At 39.5% G+C, this 19,929-nt stretch overlaps 1 protein-coding gene across 5 annotated transcripts in view; it reads right to left on the minus strand.

Moving 5' to 3' along the window:
* NAV3 (neuron navigator 3) overlaps positions 1 to 19,929 on the minus strand; it is a 1,719,037-nt gene that overhangs the window by 5,479 nt on the left and 1,693,629 nt on the right. For all 5 annotated transcript variants that reach the window (XM_044088077.1, XM_044088075.1, XM_044088074.1 and 2 more), the window contains one exon: positions 15,712 to 15,918. In XM_044088077.1, coding sequence (XP_043944012.1) covers positions 15,712 to 15,918 — 207 coding nt within the window. The remainder of the gene's footprint in view (positions 1 to 15,711; positions 15,919 to 19,929) is intronic.

The raw sequence follows: 19,929 nt of genomic DNA on the forward strand, positions 1-19,929 counted from the left end.
ATACAAAATTGCATAAGAAAAACTCATCAAAAACTATGGATACTTTACAAAGCAAAAATGTTCTCATCGATGCAATTAAAACTACACTTGCCACTACTTACCTCCTCCCCACTGTTCTTTATGGTGCTCCCATCCTTACTAACCTCCAGGCTTCACAAAAATTAAAACTTGAACAATGCTATAACAAGGTTGCTAAATTTGCAGCACATATCCCTTTCTGAACACACCACTCTATAGCACTGAAAAGCCTAAATTGGTTAGAACTGTCACATCAACTAACATATACACAACTTCTTACCACCTTTAAAATTAACCAGCATCCATCTGCCTGTCCATCACTAAAAATCATTCTACACAGCTGTGTTCCCAGTTAGTCATTTTGATTCATTGACCAAAAACTCCTGTCTGTCTACAAACCTAGCAAATCTGTTGGGCATTGTCTGTACTTGTACAGTGTTGCTAAGGCCCGAAACTTCTTACCTGTATCTATCAGATCAATACCCTTCCTCCATCTTTCAAAACCACTCTGAAAGACTTCCTAGCTAAAATCTGGCTCTGTTCTTGCTCAAAACCAGGATAAACTATATCCATAAATGTGAACAAGTACCTTTTCATTCCTTATGGTTCCTTACTCTCCCTTCACTTACTTCCTTACTGCTATCTAATTCTCTTCCCTGACTTTCTCTCTAAATATACCATAAGCCTGTTTTCCCTCCCTTCATATTGCAATTGCTATTTGTATCAGACTAACTTTTAATTTCTCTACAAACTGTCTAAAATCTCTAAATTTTAAATGATTCTCATATACCTTGCATCGATTCTTAATGAATGTTTTATATTATGTCTAATTTGTTATAATTATTTAATCTGCAGATGTTTTTGTTTTATTTATGAAGATTGTAAAATTATTGTTCTTAAAATATTTTGTAATAATTTGGAGCTTTTCTCCCTATGCCTCCACTGAAAATTGGATTCTACCCTGTCGGACTTTCCCGTTAATCAAATGTCAATAAATAATTAAATAAATCAATAAATAGACAGATATGCAAATGACCCCGTAGTGCCATGCAAAGGAAGTGCAATAGGAAAATTGGGTCCTTCTGATATAAAAATGAATGCTAGGTGAGCATAGTTGTAATTTATAGCCATATATCAAAGAAATCATGCAGCAGTGTATACCTCACTATAAAAGGACAAAGCATGTAGAAAATCTTACAGTTTCAGATAGTGATGATACCTGGGGTAACCGTAATACAGCAGCATGTTCTCATTCCTATCACTATCACTTCTCACCACGCTGAGCATTGTGCCATTCTGTGCAACATAAACATTACCATCAATGGATGATGTACTATATTTTCACTGATCACTTTGGAGTTGATTGGGATATTGTACAGGCCTTGTTTGGCATTTGTTACCTACATATGGAATTAATAGGAATATGTGGTCATTCTATACCTGAGGAGACCAACGTGTGTATAGCTCTTTCTATATTAGCTGCAGGGAACTTCCAGAGAACAAGTAGTGCTTCAGCTGGTGAATCTGGGAATCTTGAGGCAATGTTACAACTGCCTCATGTACACAGACAACCCTCTCCTCCTCCCAACAAATTCCAACACATGTGAGAGATGCATCCATATAGCCAAACTGGAGGCTAAGCTCTCTCAACTCAGTACTGGAATAACCAGTCAGGAGGAGAAGGAAACCACACTCACTACAATTCCAGTCACACATAGACCTACCACGGCAGCAAACCAAACACATAAACACACAAAAACATACTCGGAGGCTCTAAATAAAAATCTGCCTAAGCAGCAGAGACCTCCAAAGCAGACACCCAAGCAACCGCTACCCCAAAACAAATATGACTCAGTCATTGTCCATGCTGGTTTGAATGACCTGAGACGTACCTCCCTGGACTACATGAAAAGTATGACCCTGACCTTGAGTAGCATCTTACCCTCGCCAAGAATGATGCCACAATATGAAGACAAGATGATCAATTTCAACAATTGGCTTAAGTATTGGTGTCATTCAAAGGGGATCCAATGCCTGTCAGCCTGGGATGACATGCTTGACAAGCCATGATGTTTCGCTAGGGACGGCTTGCACCTATCACCCCTGGGCTTTTGGATATTGGCAAAGGCTCTTGCTACCCCCATAGTGCCTTTTTTAGGCAAGGCTCAAAAGACAAACCCACCTCCATAGGTATCACAAGGGATAAGAAACTAAGAGTAATGCTGCTCAACGCCAGAAGTCTAAACCTCAAGATGCACACACTCGAAACTCTCCTTAGCATGGAGAACATCAATATCTGTGCAGAAACAGAAACCTGGTTCAAGGCTCCCGAGAGCACCTCAGCACTACCAGGTTATACCTCATACCATGCTTTTTGGCCCCAAAACTTGGACCGACCCACAAAAGGAGGGGGAGTATCAATATTTGTCAAAGACACCCACACCTCCAGGTTGGTGGCACAGCACGAAGCATCAGAGACTATCCATGTGCAACTAACAGTGGGTAAAACTGCCTTCCAGTTTATAGCCTGCTACAGACCACCCTTCCTAACCCAGGAACCCCACTCAGCCTTCCTGAGAACACTGGAAAATATGAAGGTCTCTCCAAACACCATTATATTGGGCGACTTCAACTACCCAAACATACACTGGGAGCATTACTCTAGCTCCAACACCTTAGCCCAAAGGTTCCTAGAATTTATAAACTCAAATGCTATGGAACAACTTGTTACCACTCCCACAAGAGGGGAAAACATACTGGACCTGATCATCACCAACATGGGGACTCTATGCTCCAGACCAGAAGTGTATCCCTCACTGGTAAGATCAGACCATAAACTAATCTCACTGGATATTCACATCCCGACCCCACCCCTGCCCAGAAAACCACAGTGAAAAACTTCTCTAAAGCAAATTTCACACTCCTCAAAATGGAGGTGGAATCCTTCAAAGCCCCAGGCCTGTGGAAAATATGGCCCAGACCGCAGAATCCTTTATAAACGCATTCTATGAACACCTTCAGGAATGCATGGATCATGCGATCCCAAATAAAACCAAGACCCAATCCTCCAAAGGCAGGCGTCCTGTCTGGTAGACCCCAGCCATAAACAAACTATACAATAGAAGGAGGAAGCTACTAAATGATAGAGCAAAATTCCAAAAAGGGAAGGCATCTCTGATCAGTATTAGCAAAAACTACGGGCACTCATAAAATCATCTAAGGCCAGCTTGAGAGAAAAATTGCACAGGACACTAAGGATAATCACAAGGCTTTCTTTAGTTATGTTAGGAACCTGGATGGTAATTCCCAGATATGTTCAGAATTAGTCCAAAATGACAAAAAATACACCGAACCCACAGACACTGCCAACATCCTAGCTGACAGGTTCAGCGCAAACTTCCCCTCCCCACCAAAGGGCAAATATCTATCCCAGCAGAGTGCTGCCCCTGACATCTCAGATGCTCAGGTAAGAGCCACCTCTCCAAAGCAAAAAACACAGCATCAATGGGACCAGATGGTGTCCTGGGCTGCGTCCTACATGAACTCCAAGAAGAGCTAAACCCAAACATAAAACTACTGTTCAATCTCAGCCTTACTACAGGATATGTACCCAAAGAGTGGCATACAACAACTGTGGTCCCTCTCCACAAAGGTGGTGCCTCAACGGATCCTGGAAACTATCGCCCCATAAGCCTGACTAGCTTGGTCTGCAAAGCTATGGAAAGGATAATCATGGACCTCATAAATAAAGATATCGGGGACCTACAGACACTGGATCCTACCCAGTTCGGCTTTGTTAGGGGCAGATCCTGCCTCTTAAACCTGGTTGATTTCTTTGAAACAGTCACCAAGGCCATTGACGAGGGGAAGGTGGTCCACACAGCCTACCTGGACCTCGCAAAAGCCTTTGATACAATACCCAACTCGGGCATTATAGATAAGCTCACCAGTGTAAATATAAACCCCTATGTCACTAGATGGGTTGCAAACTGGCTCAAGGACAGAACCCACATGGTTAGAATTGCTGGAGCCATGTCAGACTCCAAACCAGTTACAAGTGGTGTCCCACAAGGCTCAGTCCTGGGACCTCTCTTGTTCGGTATATATTTCTCGGAGGTACTGGAAAACACGGAAGGACTGTGGCTGACCAAGTTCGCCGATGACTGCAAACTGGGCGCCATAATCGACTCTCCAGCCAACACAAGCATCCTCCAAAAGGGCCTCATAGAAACAGACAACTGGTGCCAGAGCCATGGCCTCAAGCTAAACGCCAAAAAGTGTATAGTCATCCCCTTTGGCAAAAACAAAGTGCCCACAAATTACCACATAGGTGGTAATCCATTAAGTACCGAAGAAATAATTAGGGACCTGGGGACCCAAGTTGATAGCAATCTCTCATTTGACAACCACATGGCCAAAGTGGTTAGAAAAACATTTTATATAGCCCACCTAATCATGAAGGGATTCACATCTAGATCAGGGGAGGTCATCGTGCCTCTTTACTCATCCCTCATCAGGCCCATAATTGAGTACAATGCCCCTTTTGGGATGTACCTTAGCAGACACCTGCAGCAACTGGAAAGACCCCAAAAGTACCTCACCAAGAGGATCAAAGGGCTCAAACAGATGCCATATGCTGCCCGGTTAAAGAAACTCCAGCTCTACTCAGTGGCATACCGCCTGTTCAGAGGCGATCTGTGCCTGATGTATAAAGCCATGTCCAACCCGGAATTAATGGACATGCTGCACCTCAGAAAATCCAAATCCCATCGAGCTACACGCTCGAGACTTGAACCTCAGCACTGAAATAAATAGGACATGCTGGATGGACAGATTCATAACCCAGAGGCTCCCTTCACTCTGGAATAAAATCCCAGTCCAGGTTAGGCAGAGTCCCTCATTGACTCTCTTCAAGAGGAATCTTGATGAGTGGATGGGAGATCGTAGGTTTACCCCGGGTATCACTTCTGTGTCACTGTTAGACAGAGGCACAGTATACTAACCTCAAAAAAGGGCATAGCAAAATTAATTTAAAATGGGTGGCGAAAGCCAAACACATTCTGGCTAGGCTTATAAATGCCCTAGGGCAGATAGCCTAGTATGAACCTATGAACCTATGAAGTGAGGACATGCTGGGTACTTTATAGCTTCTGCTTATTGAATACTTAAACATTTCCTTAATTTAATGCTTCAAAAAGTGGGGGATCATATAAAAAGTGTTCTAGCACACCATGGGAGAAAGCGCTATCACCTTAATACCATACATGTCTTCAATGACACCCCCTCCAAGTGACTGGGTGCCATAGAGTGCACAGATGTTGCAATAAAGTCTCCATAAAAATGCGTGGACAAGATGGGATACCATTTCATTGAACTGCTATGTAGTGTTTGACATGGGTCAAATCATAAACATGGTCACACAATCATATACCACATATCTTAACTGTAGTCCTTCTTGTGCAGTGACATTTCACAGGATCATCTAGCTGGTAAGTGCAGCCGTCGTGACTAAAATTAATGTATAGTACAACATTTATAGTTATGTCCAAATATATTAACTCCTCCCAGATATTAATACTCTGTTGCAGGTGATGCTGGGCACCCATTGCAACCCTAGGTTATGATACCCATACGGAACCCACACAGCAAGGTTGAACTGCAGTATAACAATGCACATACACTAACAGGCATTATTCTACACTGTGTTTGGTATACTCAAAGCCAGCTTCTGCTGCCACACCATGTCTGTGGGGGGGGGGGTAACTATGATCCTGCCACAGCCTGCAGAATGTTCTTAGCCTATTGCAGACTCCATAATATGCTGGTGAGGAAACAGGCTGGGAAGCCTCAGATTACTGGTATAGTTTGAACTGCACATATATACATACACACACACACACACACACACACACACACACACACACACACACACACACACACACACACACACACACACACACACACACACACACATCATTACCACAAACTTGGATGCACAGTCTTTTCATCATTGTTTGCCAATTTAGTCTGTTGCTTCAGTAATATTTTAGTGCAACATCATCAGTCAGTGGGGAAGCACATCAAATATACCCCATCTATGCTGGCATTCAATAGAGTGCTCTGTTCACATCTAATTTGCATAAATAATTGCAGAAACTATAAACATCTTTAAGCTAAGAAGAACATGTACCCAAAAGATTTGCTTAAGTACTATCAACATTCATTTGCCTAAAACACTTTATTAAAGTTGCAAATAGCTATATTCATATGCTTTAATTGTGCAATGTATAAACTCTAGATATGACTTTATATATACATACATACATATGTATATATATATATATATATATATATATATATATATATATATATATATATATATGGATCAGTGTCATTTCACTGAAACTTTCTGACATAGGGTCCAAATCGCCAAAAATCCATTTCACCAAAAATAGTACTGACAGTGTATATGCCCTTTTCCCCCCACTGTAGTGCGATCTCGGAGTAAGAATATTAAAGTGTGGGGGGGTGTGGGGGATGTGGCCCCCCCCCCCGCCCAGTACAGTTTAATATTCTCTAGTATTGTTTTATATTGTCCAGTACCTATGAAAAGGGTAAGTAAGTAGTTTATGACCTGAGTAGGTGGGGGGCTATGCCACCCACAGCCCCCCCTACTTTAATATTCTCACTCCGAGATCACACTACAGTAGGGGAAAAGGGCATATACACTGTCAGTACTATATTCAGTGAAATGGATTTTCGGCGATTTGGACCCTATGTCAGTAATTTTTGGCTAAATGGATTTTCAACAAAATGACATAGACCCATATATATATATATATATATATATATATATATATATATATATATTTTTTTTTTTTTTTTTTTTTACACTAAGTTGCTTTGCATTTTGGGGCTAAGTTTCTTTTCATTTTTGAGTGCTGAACTACATGTATGCTCAAATACAACAATTAGGTTCAGTAGCAAGTAGGCTTTATGCAAATTCCTCAAAAGATCTGGATGTTTTGCTGTTATGTTAATGAAAGCATCATTCACTTTGAAGTAGTTGGCTGGCTGGGCTGAATCAGTGCCACATCAGTCAACATGGCATGTTTAGTACTATCTATTAACACATTAATCAGAGAGCATCAATGGCTATGTTAATGAGTATAAGTAAACTTTTAATAATGAATGATCTGGCACTCACAGAAGCAGTGAATAAGTATTTTATAGCTGAACTGAAATATTTAAAAGGGTCAATTCAAATCCACTTTCTAACGGTAGATCACAATATGAAACTGGAAGTAACTCTATCCTCACATTTGGACTGATTGCTTTCTGAGTGCTTCAATCCTACTAGTCTGTGGCTCGCAGGGCTGTTGCTTTGTTGTTTGCTTCTGCATTCGACACATGTGAAGGACTCTGGTGACTGCCATCTTACTTAATAGGGCTGAGAGTCCCACCCATCTGCATTTGACGCATGTGAAGGGACTGTTGTGACCGCCATCTCACTTAATATGGCTGACAGTCCCACCCTTGTGCTTCTGCAATTGATGCATGTGAAAGGACTCTGGTGACTGCCATCTCACTTAATATGGCTAGCAGTCCTACCCTTTGTTAAGCAGCTTTCTTTAAAAATATATCATAACATGGTTCACAATGGTAGTATTTCTTACCAACATTTCTGATGAATTTGATTTAAATATTGAGCTGCTCAGTACAGTTCTTGCACTCTTTGTATTTTGTTTCTGTTTTACGCATTCATAATGATTGATATGGGATGCATGTTTGTTTATTTTATTCCAGAAGTTGCTGTTTAATTCTTTGCAATGAGAGCATATATGTATGTTACTAGCTAAAATAGTAAATATCTGTCACACTCAACAACATAACTTTGGAAATGCTTCACATTTTCTTAGAATCTTCCATTTACAACAGCTCAGTGAGGTAGTTCCTCCTGTTATGGCATTTTTCTTTTCTAAGTTGCATTACTTTGCACAGCAGGTTAAACAGCTTTGATCCAGTCCTGCACATCCTCCCATTCCATCTCTCTATGATAGTCTCTCCATCAATGCCCATTGAAGTTAATGTTTCTGTACCAAAGTGGAAATGCGATAGGAAGTGCAACGTTGTCATTTATAGCTTTGATTTTGTTGCTTTCATCTCATCAACTCTGTTTACTTGGCCTGTTTCTGTAAAGTAAACTGGAAGAAACGGTATCCTCAGAGTGAGACTAGTTGCTTTCTGGGTGCTCTAATCCTACTAGTCTGAAGCTGGCAGGGTTGTTGCTTTCTTATTTGCTTTTGAATTCAACACGTGTAAGGACTCTGGTGACTGCCATCTCATTTAATAGGGTTGGCAGTCCCCCCTTTGTTAAGAACAAAAATAAAAACAAATATAAAGCAATGGTACAGTAGACAGCCCATACAGTAAGCATGTTAATTTGTAGTGCACCTTCGCTGCTGTAAAAGAAGGAACTACAGTTGGTATTTGTGGACAGCAGTTTGTCTTTAAGTTCTCATAAGACAGATCTTTGAAGTTATTTCTCAATGCATATTTTGCTTGGATTATATTTGTGCAGGTGTCTTATGCCTGACTCTTGTTTCCACTAACTAGCTGTAGTGTTAGTGCATCGATATGGAGCACATTTACAGGGAGGAACAACAGAATTGAAAAATGCACTTCTTTTTTTCTGAGTCTGTGCAATCTTGGAGTTAGAACAAGTATGCATAATTAGGAGTGGTGTGTGGATAAGAGGGGATTGCTTTATTTGTGTTTTTTACATGCATAATATTTCATTCATTTGGCATGTGAGCAGCCATGTATATAATGTAATACTGCTGAGCATTTTACACACACATGGTTAAGCTTCTAGGAGTCACAGGGAAGGTGTGGATAGGAATATACAGGCAGGCAACTTTCACATCCTGGGTCATCATTAGATTATCTTCCATAAACAGAGGAAGGAGTGCCTGTGGGGTTATATTTTGAATTTAATAACTTTAAGGAAATTGTTTAGTTTGGATAAGCCCAGGACTGGTCTCCAATGACCATCCTTTTTGAGAGAAGAACAGTCTGGGGCATAGTCCTTTCACCTGTTCCTCTTAAAACACTTTTTCTAAATCTCTGCATCTAGCAAGACAGGTATTCCTAGAAAGGAAGAGAAGGGAAGATTCTAGATTCTACATTTCTTAACCTGTAGCAATTACCTCCTTAATCTTTTGTCTGAGGTCATCTAAAATCCATTTTTCTTGAGCTAGGCAAGCCTTCCTCTCAGGAAGTGGGGAGGGGACAGGAAAGGGTGAAGAAGGACTGGGAATCAAGAGTGGGAAAGGCAGAATTCCAGTCAACACAGATTGTTTCCTTCCTGGCTGGGGAAGAACTACCTTCCATCCCCCTACATTGCTTCCTGGCCTGGCCTCTGCCAACTTTCCAAGACTGCTTATTTCCAAATCCTCTTTATTGCCTAAGCCACTCCACCTCTGACTGGTTCTGCAGAACGGCTATTGTTTACCAAGACACTTTCTGTTGCATCCAGACATGGGTAAATGAAAAAGTTGTTTCTCTAATTCCATGTCTTTCCTTTTATTTTGAAAATTTCCTAGAAACAGAGGTCAAAATTTGCCCAATGAGGCATTCAGTGACTGCCCTTTAACATACGCTGGCAGGACATGAATTCCTAGCACAACTGTGACCTCTTTACTACTGTGTTTATGGCCGCCCCTATTATCTGCATTAGTGGCATTATTTCCTCCAACAAGTGTGTATGGAAGAATTGTGGCAGGGCTAGCCACCTGGTGATATGAACATTTTCTCCACATGATTGTCACTGTTGATGTGACACCCTGACTCCATGTGCAAAAATGTTCAAAAATACATGCATACAAATATATACAAATATTCCAAGCACAGGCATTAATGGCCTTCTAGTCTGCCTATATACCAAAACACTTGTTAAAAATATCTAAACTAGTAATTGTTTTAATGTAATTTGATAGTCTGCTCCATGCATCAGCTGCTCTCTCACAGAACCAATTAGTACAGTTCTCATTCCTATAGAATCTTCTACATAGGTTGTCTGATGATTCTCAAGTAGTTTTTGATAACCATATTTTAGTCTTCCATAATAACTTAAATGTTCACATCCATGGATGCCCTTGTTATATTTCCTCTGTACTCTTTCCAGTTTACTCATGCTTGTTTTCTTAGAAGGTTTCCACACTGTTATTCCATACTCAAGTTTGGGTCTAACTAATAAACAGTTTCCTAGCCTTTATAAATCTTTTTATATATAGTTTCCTAGCCTTTTTAAATCTTTTTATACAACCTATAGTTCTATAACTATCATTAACCATTTGGTTGATAGGATTAGAAAAACCTAAAGCGGTATCTACCAAAATACCCAGGCCCTTAAATGAATCTACAGTTTCAATCACTGTGTGCTGTATTAAATATTATGTCTCCCAAATCTCATATGCTTAGTTTCTGATGTTCTTTTACAAACATGCCTTATGTGTAACACATGTAATCAGTTTACCCAATTTCAGATCATCTGCACATAGACTGTAATGAAAAAGCTAGGTCTGAAAGATACAATCTAAACAAGTAATGGCCTAGGACAGAGCCCTGGGGGACACCCTGCCTATAACCAAGACTTTCACCTGTCCATTTGTTGTATGATACTTGCCATGTCCTATTTGCAAGCCATGCAGTTATCCATCTTACCAAGAGTATATCTATACCTAATTGTTATAATTTATTGATCACTATTTTGTGTATGATCCTGTCAAATGCTGAAGTTAAATCTATATAAATTACATCACAGCACAATTTTTCATTCATAGTTGTTATATTGTTGGGTCCCATAGTGGTGCAGCGGTAAGCGTTGTCGCCTCACCTCAAGAGGTTCTCCGGTTCGATCCTCGGCTGGGGTGCCTTCTGTGTGGAGTCTTCATGTCCTCCCTGTGGTCACGTGCATTTCCTCCAGGTGCTCCGGTTTCCTCCCACATCCCAAAGACATGCAGTAGGTGGATTGGACACTAAACTGGCCCTAGGCATGAATGTGTGCATGTGTGTGCCTTCAGTGGAAGGTTGGGCGCCGGGCTGGCAACTTGACACCGTAAAACTCCACTGCCAATCATGAGTGGACAGGTGATCCACTGTGGCAACCCCTAAGCAGGAAAAGCCGAAAGAAGAAGAAGTTGTTATATTGTTATAGAACATCATGTTACAGGTGGTCCTATATCTATTTTCAACATATGCATGCTGATATATGGTTTCAAGTCCCAGCCTATCCAATTTTGACAACAACTTATCCAATATTACCTTCTCCATTATTTTTCCACAACATGAAAGTAGACTTATGGTCTATATGACTCTGGGTTTATCCTATTCCCCTTTCCCTTAAAAAGAGGTTTAATAAGTCTTTCTTTGTCTTTCAGCTTTTCCCAGTTAGGGGTTGCCACAGCAGGGCTCCGATCCACTAATGATTGGCAGAGGTTTTTATGGTGCCAAGTTTGCATGTCTCCAATCTTGAGGAATCTCCCCATATTTATATGACCTAGTGAATAATAGATGTAATGGTACTGTAAGTTCTTGCTGAAGTGTTCTCAGATCATTGTTACTAATTCCGTCTCCATCCCTGCACTTTGTTTGGATGCAGTTTGCGCAGTTCTTTTTCAATATAATCTAATTTGATTCCATTATCTGGGATTACCTGGATGTCACTAGGACAACTTATCACCCCTTTTGTGGAGTCAAACTGTTTTGCATAAGATTTTGCAAATATATCTATAATCTGTTGTGTCTGAGAATAAATGTTAGAAACTATACACAGTTTATCAATTTGTATGTGTTTACTCCTTCCACATCTTATGCATCTATAAAAAGGTTTCCTATTATGCTCAATATCTTTATATAAATCGTCTTTACATTTTTCTTGATCTTGTCTTATACTATGCTTAATTTGTTTGTCCAGCTTGTTTATTTCAGTTTTCAAAGTTGTACTTCAACCTCTCCTCCATTTCTTATATTTTTGTCTCTTACGTTAATCTGGTATCTTGTTTTTATGGAAATATATTCCCCTGACACTGTATGCCTAGATCCTGATGTTCAACATTTTTTTATTTTTTGCACTCAAACAATTTCTCTTTCAAAACTTTCCACATTCCATCTGCAGTTTTTCCACTAAACACCTTACTCCAGTTAGTTTTACATAGTGACTGTTTTGCTTCCATATAATCAGAATTAATCTTCTGGGTATTGGCTTAGATTTCAGTTTAGCAGAAATATCTAGTAACAAATTAACCTTTATAACCCTATGATCCCTGCACATCAATGGTGGTAACATTTGACCTGAAACTAACAGTAACAATAATTTCTTCAGGAACACAAATGTCTGTCAAGTCTGTTTCCGTTCCCTGGTAGGTTTTTTTACAATCTGAAGCAATTGATGTTCCTGAACATATGTTATGAATAATTTCCTTACTAATATTGTGAATCAATATTATTCCAATCTGTTTCTGGTAAATTTAAGTCCCCATGTAATATTATTCTTCCCTCCTGTGTTTCTTGCAAGAAATGTATGAATTCCTTCAGGTCATCAACAATTGACTTTGGTGGTCTGTACACTCCAACAATTATATTATATGTTCCAGGGGCTGTCTTTATTGTCACAGTTACACAATCTATAGTGTTGGTGTTTTCACTGAACATGTAATAATCACAGGTCTCATAACTATCTTTAATCCCTGTCAAAACACCTCCACCTGATTTTTTGTTAGAATGAGTTACAGTAAAAACATTTATACGCTGACATAACTGTTTTCCAGTCACTTTTCTTTAACCATGTTTCACAAACAATAACAGCATCAATTTTGTGGAAATGTAGCAAATTTTCCAATAAAAAAACTTTATTATTAATGCTCCTAGCATTAACAACCATCAAAGATGCATCAAACGTTGCTATCTGTGAACTGTTAAATTTTCGACCTGGCAAAAAAACCTGCCTAGTGTTTGTCAAATATTGCAAAATATCTGCAGCAAAAATCCTCTTCTCTGATCTTGACAAATGCATGCCATCCTGTCTGAACACGTGTGCCCAAAACAAAAAATGGTTGTGGATGGGTGGATTCCCCTACTATTGCATGCTTCCCATCTCTGACAGTAGTCTAGGTCAACTTTTATATTCTACAGCTTAGGGCTTCATCAGAAATTTCAATAGCAGTATTCTCTGAAGATGCCACCCTGGACTATACCATGTGTACATGGCTTTTAATTGCACTAATTAATTGGCCAGACTGAAGGACTTTTACTTTTTTGTCAGACAATCCAGTGCCTTATTCTTCATATCAACCCCATCTTGGTGCTAACTTAGAACCATTATATTTATGCTACTGCATGGTTCACTATAGTATTCCAATGCACTTACCTCCAAGTGTCTTACACCTTCTAAGATCTGTCTTGTCTCTTTTGGGTGGGTAGGTGGCTGGGGTCATGTTTAAGAAATATACTTTTAAATGCATCTCTGAATGACTAAAATACTGGTTGAACTGCCTGAAACACTGATCACTGGTCATGTTTTATCTATGCAGAGGAGATCCTAATACCTTTTGTGGAGTGTTAAGATCTTTTAGGACACCATTTGAAGTGCTGCATTATAACACTCAATGTTTTACTCAAACTATCTCCTGGAGAGGAGCCATATGAAATGTCACCTCATCTTCACATTGTATCACAAAAGGAAAGAAAACTTTCCTAGATATTCCTGTATCTCTTTGACTAATTTAGAATCTGATGTACAAGGTTAAGAGCTGTGGCTTTTTCTTTTAACTGGTGGGCCCACTTACGGGTTGAGGGAAGAAATGCCTCTGCACCCACTTTGTGCCAAATGGCCAAATATCCCTCACTGAATGTTTTATAACTGATGAAACTGCCTGCAAGGTGGGTGTCCATTCCTTAGATACCCATCCTTGCAATGACAGGCAGGAAGCTCTTTGTCCTGTTCCTGCATTTGTCCAATAAAAGTCTGATAGGTAAGTCTTCTATGTCCTTCCTCTCTACAATCATTGAGCTATCTAATGGGACAACCACTCCTGCGACACAGACAGTCCTGGGACAATGTCCATCACTGATGCTAGGGAACGGGCATCTGGCCTGGGAGTTAAAATAATTCCTATTGAGACCTATTTAGTCAAGGATATGAATCCATTGTTTGCCTCTGGAAGGATGAAAACAGGTGAGGGCATTATGGCAGAAGGTTGTGGGTCTAGGTGCATATTAAACAATACCATACAGAGGCCAATGCCCTAAAGCCTCAATCTGGCTGCTGCGGACCACTACATTCTCATACTGCTGCCTGTTTTTCAACACTAATTTTTTTTTTTTAGGTTTTTTTTTCATTTTTCTATGTCTGCATTCCTTATTTTGTAACTCTTTTAGTTCTAAGGCTATTCAATAATTCTTTGGGGTGGGAAATATGGATATCACTTGTCCCAGTACCACTAGCTTTTCATGATCAATGAAGGCCCAAAGACTGCAGTTTCAGCAAATTAGGGCTTTTTTTAAGATAGCACAATGCTCACAGAAAAAAAAAGTCATGATTTTCTTCCAGGCAGAACTGACATTTCAAATCTGTAAACGGTAGTCCTCAGCAGGAGGAATATGTTTTCTGTAGACATGCTTGTGAGCAGGTTTTCTTACTGACATTATGGACAATGGAAAAATCTCTACCAAAATAAATGAAGCAGGGCTAAATAAAGAAGCACAATATAATCAATCAACACAAACAATTTAATTAAAAAAAAGATGCCGGGACTGTGTACTTTTTCTTTAGAAGTTAACTAGAAGGGTACAATAGACAGATGTTCTAAATGGGTGAAGGCTTCTTGCAACAAAAAGAACAGGAACAACTCTGATGGTATAGAGGGATAAAGCCCTTACTACAACCCCAATGACTCAAATTCAACTAGCCGCTTGAGTGATTACTGAGGCTGAAGTGGAAGGAGGGAGACACACAAAAATGATGAGGCTTTGCCTGCACACTACCTTCCAGGTGGAGAGTAAAGACATGCCCCTTCTGGAAGTCCTGGTGGATACTGGGACTCAGATAATCAGGTGGGTTTGGCATGTGATTAAGTTTGGGCAATTGATGCCACCTAGGCTTGGGGAAGTGAAGCTTCCACATCATGTCTTATAACAGGCATTGGCCTATATAGTAGTATCAGTATGTAAGGGCAGAGCCACACCACAGATGTGCCATGCCCTACTCCCTCTGGGTAGCTCTTCATTTTCACCCTCTCATGGCTATCACTTTCCAGGATTGGGGAGTGGTTCCTGACCTTCTCTGACAAGGATATATCCAAATCAGAGAATTTCTTATGTGAAAGGAGCTCAGGCCCACAGAAGGATGCCACACTGTCACATATGAACATATTAAGAAGAATATTCCTGAAATGCCAAAAAAAACAAAAAACAAAACAAACAAAAAAAAAAAAAAAAAAACAAGAGATAGCATGGATTGCTCTCCTTATTAGCTAAGAACCACACAGTCATGTAAAGCGGGGGGGGGGGGCTAGATTCTGATGGATGTTCGGCATGGATATTTGCATTAATTCTCATGGACAAGGAATGATAAATCAAGCAGTGATCCTTAAAATGAATGTAATTTATTTCAGAATACAGATGTTGGCTTACCAGGGGATCACCTTCTTTTTCACTCTGAGGTACATGTTTTGAGGCAGCAGCACCTTCTTTAGCAGATGAGTAGCCATCATATCCAACATCCTCTGGTCTTAGCTGGAGCAGAGATGGCCATTCATGTTGTACTGATGCAGAACTCCATGGATATGTTTCCATTACCCACTTTGAAGGATCCTCCCATGGGGCTCTTTTTCCATACATCTGAAACAGACAGAAAATGCAGTCTTATTCATAACAGTTAAATAAATATCTTTAGCAGAACTGTAAAGCAATGACTGGCAGCTACAAAGTAATAGTTAAAGGTAGGAAACAGAGACAGAGGGCAATAAGAAAAGTTGGAACAATTAACTACAGTAAATCAAGAGTTACAGTAAACTGCATCGTAAAACGCTATGTTCCAAAATATAGATAAACAAAACACAAAGCATAATTTCAGTTCACTGAACACAGAAACCAACAAAATCAACAAAATGTAATAGACTGGCAGAAAATTAAAGCAATATAAGACTAATGGTACACTTCTGTTAAAAAAAAAGATGTCAAAATGTAAGTCTGGAATAATAATGAAGCAATACAAAAATGCCGTTGGCAATCAGGGTATTATAAAGAGGAGTGTAACTGCACAAAATGTTACTAGAAAAAAGGTACTGGGGTAAGACTTGATAAAATGCAATAATGCATTAGAAAGGAGCATGAAATTGTTTAATATATGAAAGGATGCCTTTTCTAGTTCCTTCGTCAAATTAAATAAAAATCTGTATAAACACACAGTAATAATCAAATAATAAATTAACATATTTGTAATGCATCATCAGCAAAATGAACTTCATAATGCATCATTAGCATTAGCATTATATTATGCTTGGTATAATGGTTAGGGTGTTTACCTTATGGATACAAGGTGCAGGGTTTGACTCTCACATGGGATCATTGGCTATGCTTAAAATGACCCACAAGGGCAGGTAGCCTAGTACTAATCTATGACCTCTGAAAAAAATAAACTTTTTACAAACTTGCATATTAGATCTGATAAGAATTGTTTCATCACTTTTATTTGAAAATGAATCAGTTTATTGGTTAGATGAAGAATCTCTCTGAGTGATAAAAGCCCAAGAAATTTGATTTAAACTACAAGCACAAAGGCATACAACTCCCACCTTGTCTCTGCACATACCCTAACAGGAGCAATGAAACCATAACATATCACATCAGGAAGAAATAATGTTCTGCATGTCCAGCCCTAATGAACCTACCCAGCTTTTAAACCCAGAAGCATATAATATCTATATAAGCACAGGACTGATTGTGTAAAGGAATGGAATGTACTGGAATATGAGAGGAAATTTACTGACCTAGACAGCAGTGTATACATTTTTGTCCATTACACATTTTCAAGCCATAAGGACAATCCAAAGTGTATATTTCATTATACACCTTGCATAAAAAATAATGGTATATGACCAGATATCACCTAAGTATAGTCGTTAAGTATTTTATTTATATATGCAGGCAGACTGGTCAAACAAACCTTTTCAGCCACGACCTAGGCACAGGGTAAGCAGGTCTACACAGCTACAGTTTCTACTGTATTCCTCTGTGACATGACCATAGGAGGAGATGTCCATACATTTTAATGGACTGGGCTCTGTGCATGCATTGTAGAGCATTCATTTAAGTATGCGGATGCACCACTATACTACCCCTATCTTGATGTCACCCAGGGTAGAGGTCATTGAAATTTTCCACAATGTTATATTGTTGAAATTTTCCATGATATTATATTGGGAAAAGTAGTATTTTATGAATGTTTCACTATTTCCTCTAAGAATGGGCAAAGTATGATTGTTTACTAAACACTGCTCAATCACAGCTGTTCAAGAAAATAATTCCCTTGAAATCTACTCATAAACATCAAATTAAGCTGTTAAACAAGCCCTTTACAAACCTCAGATATGCACACAATAACTCCATGGCTGCTCAGAAGGGTGGAAAGGAGCAGCTTCTCTTAAGGCACAGAATAGTCTCATACAAATTGCAAGACTGCCGTGCCTAAGAAACTAACCTTCAATCTGTGTTAATGGGGGATTTTATTTACCATTTGATTTTGGACAGTTCGAAAATTATAAACTAATTGTTAGCCAACCACAGGGAAACCGTATTTTGACTTCTTTTTTTTTTTTTCATATAATTTTGCCTCTGTTGCATGCTGATTATTGGTGTACCCCTCCCTGCTCTTGGTCAGCTGTCCTATTCATCCCTCATCATTGGGGTGAGAGCTGACAGAAAGGGGACATCATTTATCACGCCTCTCCTCTGTCTTGCCTGCTCCAGCAGATGTTCAAGCTGCTAACCAAACACAGGTTACCAGGGTCATAGTCAGAGCTTTATTCCATATACCTATAGAGCGGGCTACCTTCTTTCTTTTTTTCTTTCACTTTGTCCACTTTCTGTGCAAGACAGTGTCAGCAGTCCAGGTGGGCTACATTTGCTTAATGTCTATTGCTCTGGGAATGCCTGCTCTATCTCATGCATATTCCTTCTGCCTCTCAGGGCTTCTAAGCTGTGGTATGACTTGCAATTTTGTTCCCCTACGATAGGGTAGATGAAGGCTAGAATGCCAGTTGGGACACGTTAGTCTCTAGAAATAAGAACATTTTTCTGCCCACAAAGATCTCTCTCTCACATGCTCTTTAATGGCACAGAAAAGCTGTATAGTCCAGCCCAACTGTCCACATACATGAGCATTTACATCTCAGCAAAGTGACTACATTGTTTAATGTTTTTTTTTACTAACAAAGTGGCTGTCATTAAATCAGCACTATCCCCATATGGTTGCACTGGTGATTGTTGAGGTTATAAAGAATTCTTCATGTTTTTAAATGAGGTTTGTGAATCTGTTTACAGTTAGTTCATGTCAGTGATTTCACACATGTACCTTATAACTTGTGGACTGTATCCTTGTCCATCCAGGTTTGTTAATGCCTATCTGGATATTCTGGGTTAAGTTATTTCTCTTTTCTTATGTCTAGGATTTTTAGTCTTGTTATTTTAGCCCTTAGGAAGATATCTGGTGATTCCCTTGAGTCCTGTTTCATCAATGGTACACTTTCATGAAAAATGCCCCTTTCCCCTAGGCTGGTGCAGCTTCAGGGGTGAACAAATGTAGTAAGGGTTTACTTAGTAAAGGGGTGTGGGAGGGCAATGACCACTATATGGGTGTATGTAAAGAGCTTCCCTCCCACTTCATCCAGGGCAATTTTTTTTTTGGTTCCAGAATTTCAAAGAACAATCTTCTTGAAGAAAAAGCAGTCAAAAGTCCAACTATATTCCCTCACAAAGTCACATCTGGATGCCAATGATTTTAATAAGAAGGCTGACTGTGCACAGCATCAATCTGACATAACTGCTCATGAGCTCAAGGATCCATATCAGTCTGGTTTTCACATCTGCCACAGACCCTGTCTTCATAAGGGTGAGTAAATGACCTCTTTCTGGCAAGACATCAATCTGACAATTCAGTTCTTGATCGACTGATGGTATTTAACATTTGTCAATGGTTTTCTGATCAAAATTCTTCATCCCTTCTCTGATATCTACTCAGATGTTCTAGACCAGTTTGCCTCTTATCTGTCAAGGTGTAGCTAGAGGATTGAGTTGGGCATTACCACCTCCCACCATTATCCTTTGGAGTGTGGTGCACCACAAGGTTTAACCTGGGGCCCATTATTGTTTATGCTGATTATGTTGCCTCTTTTAGAAGATAAGGCTTGTCTAACTATTGCTAAGCCGAGGACACAATTAAATATTCTCTTATTTCAGGAACACATGTCAAATATGCATTAACAAATGGAAGACCTAAAATCAATTCATCAGTGGCTTTGTTGTAACCAGTTGAAATTTAAGCAGGAGACCTAAAAGCCATTTGTCAGTGGCTTTGTGTTAACTGGTTGAAATTAAGCAGAAGACCTAAAAGCCATTCATCATTGTTTTTTTGTAACTGGTTGAAATTTAACATGCCCAGAAAGGAAGCCCTGACTATTCGTGCTACTTGAGGGTCTCCTGAGGATCTCTGAGTTGTGCATGCCTTGGTATCTTCTTGTCTTGGCTATATTTTTTTTGCACTTTTCTCCAGTTCATAAACCAACCATAAATCTTTCCATTGTAACTGTGAGAAATCAAAGTCTGATGCCTGTTCCTTGGAGCCTGGATATT

Source organism: Protopterus annectens, chromosome 11.part0 (assembly GCF_019279795.1).
Source record: "Protopterus annectens isolate FY-2018-M chromosome 11.part0, PAN1.0, whole genome shotgun sequence".
NCBI lineage: Eukaryota > Metazoa > Chordata > Ceratodontiformes > Protopteridae > Protopterus > Protopterus annectens.